The sequence below is a fragment of the Cyprinodon variegatus genome, unplaced genomic scaffold (genome assembly GCF_000732505.1).
Source record: "Cyprinodon variegatus isolate N-32 unplaced genomic scaffold, C_variegatus-1.0 Scaffold1224, whole genome shotgun sequence".
NCBI classification, from domain to species: domain Eukaryota; kingdom Metazoa; phylum Chordata; class Actinopteri; order Cyprinodontiformes; family Cyprinodontidae; genus Cyprinodon; species Cyprinodon variegatus.
Genome location: NW_015151677.1, coordinates 126,081 through 139,073, shown reverse-complemented (window position 1 = coordinate 139,073; position 12,993 = coordinate 126,081). Strand labels below are relative to the sequence as shown.

General features: G+C 37.4%; 1 protein-coding gene across 1 annotated transcript; it reads left to right on the top strand.

The window, feature by feature from the left end:
- The first annotated feature begins 2,104 nt into the window (after positions 1-2,104).
- On the top strand, positions 2,105-12,945 carry LOC107102256 (calpain-2 catalytic subunit-like). The gene is made up of 21 exons (XM_015401475.1): positions 2,105-2,457; positions 2,542-2,611; positions 4,343-4,461; positions 4,713-4,846; positions 4,937-5,105; positions 5,217-5,300; positions 5,386-5,471; positions 6,074-6,148; positions 7,287-7,447; positions 7,544-7,713; positions 7,800-7,811; positions 7,919-8,130; positions 8,252-8,288; positions 8,383-8,448; positions 8,564-8,621; positions 9,471-9,535; positions 9,663-9,731; positions 11,884-11,962; positions 12,440-12,556; positions 12,643-12,701; positions 12,796-12,945. Exons 1-21 carry the CDS (start codon positions 2,221-2,223, stop codon positions 12,817-12,819), a joined length of 2,103 nt encoding a protein of 700 aa, XP_015256961.1. The 5' UTR covers positions 2,105-2,220; the 3' UTR covers positions 12,820-12,945.
- Positions 12,946-12,993: the final 48 nt, after the last annotated feature.

Below are 12,993 nucleotides of genomic sequence, written 5' to 3'. Positions count from 1 at the left end.
ATATATATATATATATATATTTTATTTATGTTGCTTGTTTTTAAACATAATTTTCTTTCACGAAGGACCCTCTTGAGATCCTGGAACACGGCTCTTTTCCTGATGTTTTCCATTTAGAAGCAAGTAGCTCTCTAGGTAGATTATTTGGCTTTAAAGCCAAGCTTCCTATGGTGGAGACAAACGGTTGTGTTTTTTACATGAATAATAATTTGTTTTGCTACTAGCTTGTCAACAGGCATAGATATTGTGGCCAATGGGCTTATGGGTCTGTCATGACATGAGGTTATCCACCTTTGAAAACAGGAGCAACAACATCTGGTTTCCCACATCCGGGGAAACATATTCTGTGAAATAGTCAGATAGTAATAGGGTGTGTGAATGACATACTGAGCTCCTTAAACATTGCTACATCCATGTCAAAATTACTTTACATATGGGTGGTGTGGGCAATTTGTCAGTTGTACCTTTGTATCTGAATGCTTTTTAACCTGTGTCTATTCAGCTCCTCTATTTTTCCTTGTTAGTTTGATATTTTTTTGTACGACAATTTGGGTTTGTTTTGCTGAGCCTCACCTTTTGTTTTGGTTTTGTGCACAGGACAAAACATAGTTTTAATTTAGGTTCCTTCCTTTCAAATCCTCTTAGAATTCATCCAAACCTCTTTCATGACTTCAAAGATCAAATAAATCCAAACAGACTTATTTGCTCCAAAAACATAGGCTTAGAAAGTCTTCATAAGAAAATACTGTTTGGGAAAAAAAACACCCAGAAGACTGAACCTCCTGAGGCCAAGAACAACCTTCCACTGGAGCTGCTGGTTATTTTATTCACTGCTGTTTCTGTGTGATTTCTCTTGTGCACAAAACAGGACTGGTCCAGGCTGCAAAGATGGATCTCGGGTCAGGAAAAGAGAATTTCACATCCCTGCAGAACCTACACACCCAGAACTGATCTTTGTTCTCAAGTTCACTTACTTTTTTTAGTTATGAACTGAGGCCCAGTGGGAGATTGCTTGTTCTGACCCTGAGGCGTATTGAGCTAATCACAAAGAAGATATTATGCAAATGCGTTTCATGGAGATACAGAGGAGCAAAGGCAGATAAATTATTTTATGGACTTTATTTTTGTCATTTCCTTCAATCTTTAAACATTTCCTTTAAGAAATATGGACCATCTGTGCAAACCTATTAATGAAATAAAAGCTTGGTTTGTTAAAATCTGAGAATAGAAAGAAATAATCACAAAGTGTCCACATATGTCCAGTGATAAACTGTTTAGGGCTTTTTTGGATAATTGTTTGATATTTAAATCTTAATAATTTCCATTATATAAATGTCTTTCCACTTTTTGACTTTTGGTGAAATTTATGTGATAGAAAATGTGATGGGCAATGACTTGACTAGGGTGTGCCACACCTCTCTCCCATAAACTTCTATAGGTACCAGCTCACCAAAAACTGTAAGAAATATATATATACCGGTATATGTATGTATTGTACGTAATGGTCACTTTACTGCCTGACTAAGATGATTTTAAATAACATTAAAATAACATTTGTACAGGGCTTTACTATTCAGTGCTTTGTTTGTAGGATGTAAACAGAGAATGAGGATGTACTCTAACACCACAGCTACTGATTGGGTGTGTCCACATATGCCTCAGGTTATGAAACATAGCATCTTAAATGTGACCTGTTTAAACTGTTGCTTCAGTTTTCCAAGGGACCCCTTTCACAATGGGAACCTGTATTTACAGTATGCAGTTACAACCAACAACCATGCTCCGGGAATGTCATTATAACATAAAAATGTGTTATTTCTGATAGCATTTATGGTATATTAACATTTTGAAATCACAGTGATGTTTTCACAGCCCTTTCCAACATCCAACATACAGTATTAATGTTTTGCTAAAAAAGAGGGGCTTGTGGTGTGGTTACTTTCAGGTGTGTCCTTGTTTTGTTTCAGCTGTGGTCACAATGAGCTCACGGTGGATTTTCCTACGACTGCTGCTGTCTGCACCATCTGTTTCACCTGTCCACAAGCAGCTCCACCCCTGTTATCTGACTCCAGTTCCCTGTCACCACAGGCAACTATAAAGCTCTAACAGACAAAGACATTTCAGGGAAGCGTTCTATTTGTCGAGGCCCATCGTAGACGTTGACCTAGCCCTGTTATTAAATAAGGAAATCCTGCCAGCGAGCATTTACAGAGGGTGAAGATGACCTCCACAGCAGATCGACTGGCCCACCAGCACCAGAGGGCTGAGGGCATTGGTACCAACCAGCAGGCAGTGAAGTTTTGCAATCAGGACTATGAGACCCTGCGGCAGCAGTGTTTGAGCAGCGGACGCCTGTTTGAAGATGACTGCTTCAATGCTGAGAGCAAGTCACTAGGTTATAATGAACTGGGACCATACTCGTCCAAGACAAGAGGGATTGTTTGGAAGAGGCCAACGGTAACAAGCCACTGAAAATATTGGTGTCAAAGACATAAATTATTCAGTTTTAAAAGAAATCATTGTGTTTTTCATCTCTAATAGGAGCTGTGTCCTTCCCCAAAGTTTATAAACGATGGAGCCACCAGGACAGACATTTGTCAAGGAATTTTAGGTGAGTTTCATGCTCTCATTTCAAAAAGTAATTACCCTTCTGTCCTAAAACCTCCACCCACTGCTGCCATACAATTTACAAACAGAAAATACTCCTTTTACACTGAGTGGTAATTTAGTAGCTTTTTTTTCTTTATTGTAAATGAAACTGTGGACACTTCAAAAAATCTTAGCCTTATAAGAACAATTAAGACCAAATTCAAGACTAAAATTTAAACTTAATGACAAAATTTCTTGGCAGCCAACATACATATGATTGCGGATTTATTCTTGTATCCTAAAATTAGTTTGACACCACGAAGCAATGTTTTGTTTTACTCTGTGAAAGTCAACAGAATAAAGCAAAACCTTGAAATAAAAACTGAAATTGCTGACAATTTACTGCATATTAATGCAGAAAAAACATGTTTAGTTTAATGTAGTTGATCGAGTCCATTCTAGTCAAGCTGGACTTAAATTACTAAATTACCTATACAGTTCATGACTATTGTAGGTGATAAATGTTTTCAAAGCAGCTGAATATAATATAATGATTATGGTCTAATTGGAAAGCCTTGAGGCTTATTTACAGTCTGATTTTAAAGTATTTTTTGCACCTCATTTTTTTTTAGGACAAGCTGTTAATCAAAATGAAGCTAGTTGTAATACATAATTTATTGTTCTTCTGACACAAAAGTAATTTTAAAAGTAATGTGAAGGTCTCCAGCTCCATTTTTAGGTCTTTAAATTACAGATTTCCATGGTTATTTATCCAGGAGTGAGGAGAATTGGGTGAAATATAACCTGAGAGCAGTAGCATGGATACCTGTCAAGTTAGGGAAGATAAAGCGATACGTCAAGGTCTTTCTTTAATGCAGTGTTTTCCAACCTTTTTTGTCTTGTGTACCGCCTTGGACATTTTGTCTTACCATGAGTTCCCCTCTCAGTCAAAAGGATTGATGATTGTCCAAAAGTGGAACGTACAATAACCAACCTGAGCATTTAATTCTTATAATTTTATGCTTTCCATTTCAAAAAAAAAAAACAAAAAAAACACACAAATATGTTGTCTGGAAGTTGGAAAGGAATCAAAATAAATATAAAATAAAATCATATTATAAACCTGTATTTATAAATCTGGAGCTCCTCTGAGTAACTCCCTTATAATCACATTTAAACTTGATGAATTAGGAACAAAATACTGAACAAAAATTAGAGTCAGACTGACTTAATTAGTTTTATTTGTTTTCATCTAGACACCTGAGCTACTTTGATTAGCTCTGATAGCTCAGTGTGAAAAACAGCTGATACCAGGCTGTTCTCTACATCTCGTCTGTTCCTCTGCTTGGTTTTGATCTTGGTCACAGCTCAAGATGAACTCAAATATCTTTTTGGTTGATAAAAGCTTGTTTAAATTTTCAACTGGGTCCTCTCAAAGCACAAAGATCCCAGGGACTACCTAAGAAATAAAATATTTTCATGTATTTTCTTGCATTGCACTCGTGGGCCACTAGGGATATGCGTAAGTAAATGACTGCTTGGGGCAAAAACTTTAATTCAAAAGAATATTTTTGCAACAGTTCTGTCCAGAATTGTTAATATGCACTGACATGGGTTAGGATGTTTCCCAGCAAGTCTGTCATATTCTATCAAGTAAAAGTGTTCACTTCATCCTTATTCTGTGTTCCCAATCAGCAACCACTTGTCCATTAAACCAGGTCCAAATTCAGTTTAATTTGTCCTAACGTTTCAGGAGATTGCTGGCTCCTGGCTGCTATTGCTTCTCTAACTCTTGACCAGCGGATCCTGCATCGTGTGGTGCCACCTGGACAGGATTTTACCCAGGATTATGCTGGAATATTTCACTTTCAGGTCAGGGAAACTTTCTCCCATCATTGTACTAACATTAACCCAACAGGCTTCTTTATTTCAGCATTTTCAATTGTTTAAAGATGATTAAACATTTTCACCACAGGAGAAAACAACACCAGACTTGCGCAGCTCTGTCTGTTGCACCACTCTGTAAAAGTTGACGCAGAACAATACAAGGATCCCACAAAGCCTATCAAAAGAAAACATGCTGATATATACCTAGTGTAACACTTTCATATTGTTTCTTCCAGTTTTGGCAGTATGGTGAGTGGGTGGATGTCGTGGTGGATGATCGTTTACCCACTAAAGATGGGAAGCTTCTGTTTGTTCAATCAGCAGAAGGCTCAGAGTTCTGGAGTGCTTTGCTGGAGAAAGCATACGCAAAGTAGGAATCATTCAAACTTGGCTTTTTAAAAATCTAAATCAGTGTAACTATATAAGCTGAATTTGTGCATCTGCCATCTTTGTCTGATAGGGTGAATGGTTGCTATGAGGCTCTGTCTGGAGGACAGACCATTGAGGGGTTTGAGGATTTCACAGGAGGAATTGCTGAAATTTATACCTTAAACAAGGCTCCACCTGAGCTCTTCCAAATCATTCGGAAAGCCATATGCCTGGGTTCACTGATGGGCTGCTCTATTGATGTAAGTATTATTTTATATCTAACAGTGTGTAAATAAAAAAAAAAAAACAACTACAACAAAAATGTAATCATGAGGGTATTTGATTAAAATATTTATCTCTGTGGTTTTTAGATCACCAGCGCCTATGAGACAGAGGCAGTGACTGCTCTGAAGCTTGTTAAAGGTCATGCATACTCTGTTACTGGAGCACAGGAGGTGATTATTTCAGTTTCTTTGATTTTCCTGCAAAATGCTGGAGTTAGCTTTTTACCCTCCTGTTCCTCTTGTTGCCTGTATCCAGGTTAACTATGATGGCAGGGTTGTTCAACTGGTCCGGATGAGAAACCCATGGGGAAAAGTGGAATGGACAGGTCCTTGGAGTGATGGGTAAATACCGGATATTCAAAAAACGAATTCCAGATATAATTGTTATCTATTCCAAAAAAGTTAAAAAACACAATCCACTGGAATTTGTTTCCAAGTTTAAAGATGTTTCGTCACCCATCCAAGAAGCTTTTTCAAAATGTCAGAAATAACATTGAGTTTGCGGCTTTATAGACTGGACCAAAAACAAAGCCTTGTTTTGGCTTAGAAAACATACAAATTGAACCAGACTAATGGTTCCGCCCCTTAGGAATGGGGATCCTTTGGGTGATACCCGACACCTGTCTATGTTACTGAAAGGGGGGTCGTTAGAGGGAATTGTTGGCTTGGGTGAAGAGGTGAGGAGTTCTGTTCCCCTGTAAGGGGGTTGCAATAATAGCGGGATTGGGGGTTTTGAAAGCTGATATCTGAGTCCACCCCCTCTGTTTAACGTCGGTTAAGATGGCTTCCTTCACGCCCCTCTCAAAACACCTGTCTTCTTTGTCAAAATGGTTCTCTACTTATTGATGTTCTTTAGAACTGTGCTTCCATCAACTTGTCTTCACAATAGGATTTTGCACACAGATTTTTGTGTTTCATCAGAAAATCTGATCTTCTTTAAATAGATCCTCTGAGTGGAGGAACGTCAGTGAGGAGGACAAAACTAAGCTGAACCACGTGGCTGAAGATGGAGAGTTCTGGTATGTAGAGGTTTGAATTTTGAGGGTTTTTTTGTTTATGAGCTTTACTTTAGTAAGATTTTATACAACAGACCACAATTATAACACATCATTGTGAAGTATAAGGAAAACTATACATTTAATTAAATGCCACATCAAAACACAACCTTATAAGTGATGTATATATTTACAATCTGGCCTTTTGCTCTTTCCTATACCTTAATTTATTCCATTGCCAAAAGCTGCTCTGTGAAGGCCTCAGAGGTTAATGAACAAGAATCACCATAAAAATTAAGGAAAACATCAGACAACTTAGTGACAAATAAGGTTTAAAGAAGCTTTATATGTGAAGCTTTCTTAAAGCTCACCCTCATTCTGCATTGAAAAGCCATAAGGGCAATCATACAGACCCCCAGCTTACCATTAAGATCATACATGGAGAAAACAAATTAGATAATATTGATGCTTAATTTTTTTTTTTTTTGCATGTATTAAAAAGTCCTCATTACAGAAAACTAACCTTCAACACACCATCCCACTGGTAAAACATGGTGGTAACAGCATCATGCTGTGTAATACATATTTCCTCAGCAGGAACAGGTAACCTTGTTGGGGATCAGGGCTGAAATGATTAATTAGATTAATCGCAACTAATTAATTATTGAAATAATTGTCAACTAATTTAGTAATTGATTATTCGTCAACTGGATTATAGAGACTCTTAAACATGCCTTTAGCTGAGAGAGCAACCTGCTTAGAGCAGTAATTATACCAAAAATGCATAAAATATATATATATATATATGTTTTAGTCTGTCAATATGCTCTATCCAGAAGTCCTAATGTCAAAAAGTTTTAGATTTATCTGGTTTGAGTTCATAAAAAGCATTCCTTGAGGAACCTTTGCCTATCTAATTATTAATCTGAAAAATATATGCAGAATAATCGTTAGTTTTAGCCCTGTTGGAGATGATGGGTAAATCAGAGTAAATAGTGGCCAATCCTGAAAGAAATGCTTGGGCAAAGCTTTGTCTCCAAGCATAATGATGCTAAAAACAGACACTACACTCTGCTGAGAGTGTGTGGCTTCACTTTTTATGCTGGGACTTCACAAGTACTTTTGCAAAATGATGTAGAACAAAGTTACTCTTCGTTTTCAGGATGTCTTACTTAGACTTCATCAAGCACTTCTCCAAGCTGGAGATCTGTAACTTGAGCCCGGACACGCTCCAAAGCGATGAAGTTGGTCACTGGAACTACTACCAGTTTGAAGGGATGTGGAGGATTGGATCCACTGCTGGCGGCTGCAGAAATCATCTAGGTTGGACAGATCTGTGGAAAAAGTTCCTACAATTCCGAGCACAAAGACTTGCGTTGGTTTTTCTGTGTAAATATTTCTCATTTTGGTTTCTTTCAGCCACTTTCTGTACCAATCCTCAGTTTGTTGTGCGTCTGGAGGATGTTGATGATGATCCTGTGGATGGGGAGGATGGATGCACCTTTCTGGTGGGGCTGATGCAAAAGGATGGACGGACGAAGAGGAGGCTTAACCGCGATATGGAAACCATTGGCTTTGCTATTTATAAGGTGTGATGAAATAATATCCACGTCATTTAAATATATTGAAATTAATTCTCAATAATTTTCTAAAACATTTGTGATGTGTTTTATAGGTCCCAGATCAGGTTTGTATCAGCTCAAACTTTTCTATTCTCTCCTTCATTTGAGTCTCAAGCAAACCTGCAATAGGATCCCTGAGTATCCCAGTTTTAGTGCTCCTCTCTATTTCAAGTACAAAGGCTGCCATAATGTTCACCTTGGCCCAGACATACTGCTGCGCCAGAATCCTGTAGCCATGAGCAGCAACTTCATCAACACCCGTGAAGTATGTGAACGCTTCAGACTCCCTCCAGGAGAATATGCCATCATTCCTTCGACCTTTCATCCCTATAAGAACGGCAGTTTTCTTCTCAGGGTCTTCTCAGAGAAAGAGGCTAGCACCAGGTATTGGAGATGCATTCGCATCTGTTTATTTAACACCCATGAAGCTTAAAGCTGCAGCTCATACTTCTTACATAAAGTCTATTTGAGAATAAATAACCCTAGATTTTTGCTTTCATTTCAGTTCATTGGTGGACGAGATAGGTGCTACCATAGAAGAGGTAAACTTGACAGTCTATCCGGTTTTTCCTGTTTTCACAAAAAGATAGTGTTTGTTGTTGTTTTGTTTTCAACTGACAATTCGCTCTCTTGTAGGAGGAGTTGTCAGAAAGTGATATTGATCCCAATTTCAAGAAAATCTTCAAGGAAGTTGCAGGCAATGTATGTTCCGATGCAAAAATGCTCCATTTTGTCCTAACAATTTGCATTGGAGATTTGAGCTTTTCCGGACTCCATTATGCAAAATTCAGGACATGATTTACATTTCTTTTAACAGGACATGGAGGTATCTGTCTTTGAGCTGGTTAAAATTTTGAACAACATTGTTTCTCACCGTAAGTAAAGTCCCTAGATAACCTGGTAAAGAAGTGTATAAGCCTTTAAATTACTTCTTTTTAATAACTAAAACCTTGAAAAATTCTGTTATTTTGAGTAAATGTATGTAATAGAACAAAAAAAAATCTAGAGATATGAAGGTTTTGTTATTAAAAGAAAACACTTTTGAAGGAGCTGTTGGCATATTACGGTATATACTTTAAAGAACCCTTTTATTTATAAAGCAGCACCCATATTTCACCAAGTCAGGAAAAGGAGGTGTGGCCATTCTAATCTGAGGATTTTCTCACCACATGCTTTCTGCAGGATTTAGCTACAAGGACTCAGATAGCTATGGTTATTTTCTGTGTAATAATATCTGTGTTTATTTTGCCACATGAACTGCTGATTCACTGATTCCACTGGATTTGTATCAGAATCCAACAAGGCTTCCAAGAACATTAAAGAAAACAGAACCAACAGCATCAAAAATTATTCAACCATATTTAAAAATTGGTATGAGGCCCACCTGAAGTTTTTGTCCCCACATATCAAGGTACACTGCTCCAGTTAAAGTCCCAGTAGCGGTTAGCAAACTATATATATGTTTACATTTCTGATGTTGGGATTACAAAAGGTTCATCCCTCTCAAAATTTACTGGATGTAGAAGCATTGAACTGATTGTTGCTATGACAAAGATATGCACTCTTTGCTGCTAGTGGTCTCTGAATATTTATTTTTCCTCTCTGTATTGTATATGAATGCATTGCAATACATGGATATATTGCAATGCATTTAATCTTTCACATTTTATTTGGGGTTTTTGAAGACTACAGTGAACAATACATTGTTTTTCTTCTTTTTCCAGGCCCTGACCTCAAAACAGATGGATTCAGCCTCGAGACAGGGCGCCTCATAGTCAGTCTGCTGGATGTATCCTTGATTAAAGATGGTACTCAAAGCAATAATTTGGAAACAATATAAAAAAATAAATAAATAAATATATATATATATATATATATATTGCATTTTTTGAATTTTACAGCCTTAACATTCTCAGAAAGATGAAAGTGCCAAGCTGGGTTTGAAGGAATTCTACATTCTCTGGAACAAACTTCAGAAATACCTGGTATGATGTAGCCTTCTCCTTTAAAATAACATAGTCAGTACTTGAGTTTAGGGAGGATAAGGGGGGTGGCAACCCCCTTAAAAAAAATCTTAAAAATCATTGCCTTCTTAAATTACCATCCCCCCATACCTTCCCCTGTGACATTTTATTATTAAATGTCTAAAATGTCTACTATATATTACCAGTAATGGCAATAATATTGCCCTTTCAACATTTGGCTGGCTGAGCAAAATAAATAAAATCAAAAAAGTGGCCTACCATGACTACGAAGCTGATCCCAGTGGGAAATTCGTCCTCTGCATGTGTCCCTAACTATGCAGGGGCAGTGATAGCCATGCCAATCCAGGGACTGACTGCAGTTGTATTGTAAGGTGCCTTGGTCAAGGTCAATGACCGGCGTACCTAACATGTGTTAGGATAATTATCATTAATGATGTGTTGGTGTATTACACCCTAATATTACCTGCCTGTTGTTGTCGGAACTAATGTTTTCCCCAGTAGTTTATCTAATTAGGCCAGTTCCTCTGTCAGGATATACAGTTATATTCTTCATTCTACATGTTGCAAAGATTTGGGAATGGAACGAGAGCGGTGTCCTTGATCTAAAAACAAGAAGTAATATTTTGATAAACTGGAGCCATGAATGTCTCCTCATCTGCAAACATGTATGATGTGCTGATGTGATGATGTGGCATACTGGAGCTGTATAAAATGCTTCTCTAACTGTTTATCGGGGCCCACTTCACAAAATTTGAACCTGGTTGGTAAGTGCTGTTTTCTGTAACCCTAAGCAACTTCTCTGATCTGGGTAAGATTACTTTTTTTTTTATCAAAAGATGATAGTAGTTAGAGCAAAGTTTACATTTGAGTTTATAAAGTGAGATGGTGATTTATCACATCACGCCTGTCCCACTTCACTGATTAGCTGTGCTGTTGAGTTAACAGGTAGCACATCCTCTCCAGATCGACGCATCTATGAGTACATTTTTGAAATTTTTACCTTTGTTTTTAAGTGCTTAAATGATCTTTACCCCTACTTACCTCATTGGTCCCTCAGGTCAGCAGAGCAGCAGCTCCTGCAGGTACTGAGATTTAGAAGGAAGCTCAAAAAGGCCAGGGTCTTCTCTATTCGCTGGCAGGAGTTGGTCATTGTGACTTTATTTAGTTGAAACAATCTTTATTTTATATATTTTTATGCTGCATTTTATTATTTTTATTGTGAATTTTATCATGTTTAACTATGATAATGATGATGATGATGATGATGATGATGATGATGATGATGATGATGATGATGATGATGATGATGATGATGATGATCTAGTAAGGACAAACAGAAAGTAAATTGTCAAACTATTATTATAAACCTCCCTGTGGTGAGGCACACAACCACTATATTTAGTTTTTGGTAGCATTTAGATAAATATAATTTCTGCTCCAGATCTGTCAAGCATTGTTACCCTGAAACTACCTGTTGTGACACACACCCATTTTACCAAGCAACCTAGTCAGCGGAACACAAGTCGTTTTTCTCAAATTATGTTGTTAGGCCTTGTAGAGAGTTCTTTCCAGAAAATCCTACACATGTAATAGATAAATATATGAAAAACTTCATAAGTGCAAAAATAGAAGCCTTGTTGTCTGGCTATTTGCTCTCTGCATGAACTGTGTTGGGTTTTCCTTTTTGCATTAGGTTTTTGTTTCTCTTAAAACCAAGACTGTCAATGTTTTATAGTAAAAACCTTCCAACAAAGACAGTGTTGATTTTGGGGAGGGGTTAATGCTTGTAATAAAAGACCCGACAACCTTTGGCTGTGTTGCCAATAAATGACCACTCATCTGTTTGACATATATCTGGTAAAATATCATTATTTTTAATGAAAGGTAAGATATTTTTGATTAAGAGAAAGGATATCACAGCCTGGGTTATTTACTCCCCTTTCCTAACCACTTACAAATTAAGGAAACTAGCAACGCAAAATAATTTATTCACATTGAAAACAATGGACATTTAGATTTTTTTATCTCTCACATGATCTAGCTTTATTTGCTTCTGGTTTCTGAAAACTGATGTTATACGCCCCCAAAATAAATGTCAGCCAACCTTGAAAATTGTCCTTTTGATGTCCCTGTTTATGTGTTGGTCATATAGGAGATCTTCAAGAGCCACGACACAGACCACTCAGGTACAATGAGCTCCCTCGAAATGAGAGATGCTGCAAACAAAGCAGGTAACAGATACCAAAAAGCCTTCGAAAATAGCTGAAACTAACTGCTGCTTGTTGTTATTTTTTAATCAAACCATTTGTCTTCTCACTAAAACCTGCTTCCTTTTTAATTCAGCTTTGCAAACACAAGGTGGTGCTTCCTTTTTAGAACTTTTGTTGTATTTGACCACAACTGCAGGAACAAATAGCAATCTGTTGACTCAGATGTTTGTGTGTCTATGTGTCTGGGAGACACATATGAGTGCGGTTACTGAGGAACTGGAAAAGCCAGTTAAGCTGCACCTGCACCAGCGCTCACATGTCATTTTATGCACTTAGAACCTGGCACAGGAACAAAGCATGCAAAACTGAAAAAATTAAATCACCCTTGCTAGTGGCTGACACCTTTTAAAAAACTATACCTGAGCAGGTTAAGGTCTAACACCTATCTTTGACAGTATCGGACACAAGATAACACACGGCTCATCTTCCTGTTTTCAGGATTTCACATCAACAGCTTGGTGCTGCAGGCCATTGTCAATCGCTATGCAGATGCACGGTATGCCATAGACTTTGACAACTTTGTAGGCTGTCTCATTAAGCTGGAAATGCTCTTCAGTAAGTGACTACAATTTGACAGTCTATTGAGCGCGGAAAGTGGTGTTTACATTAGTAATATATTCCTTTGTCTGCCTCGTTAACAGAAATGTTTAAAGCAATGGAGAAAGGAGACTCCGGGAAGATTGAGCTGAGCATGGAAGAGGTCAAAGATAATATGATAAAATTCTGCATGTCTTTACATGACTAGTAATCAACTGTCTTATATCAGCTAAGATGAATTTTTTTTCCTCTTGCAGTGGATGTGCCTGGCGATCTATTAGCTCTGAGGACAAACAAGGAAAGAAAATCAGGAACAAGGAGAAAGAACATAAAAAGCATTGAATGTTGTAACTAGTCAATGTTTGGGCTCTATACATTCTGTGAAATAAAAAAATAAACAAGAAAAGTACCTCTTTATTTCTGATTTAGTTTAATAGCAAAAATTTCTGTCAGTG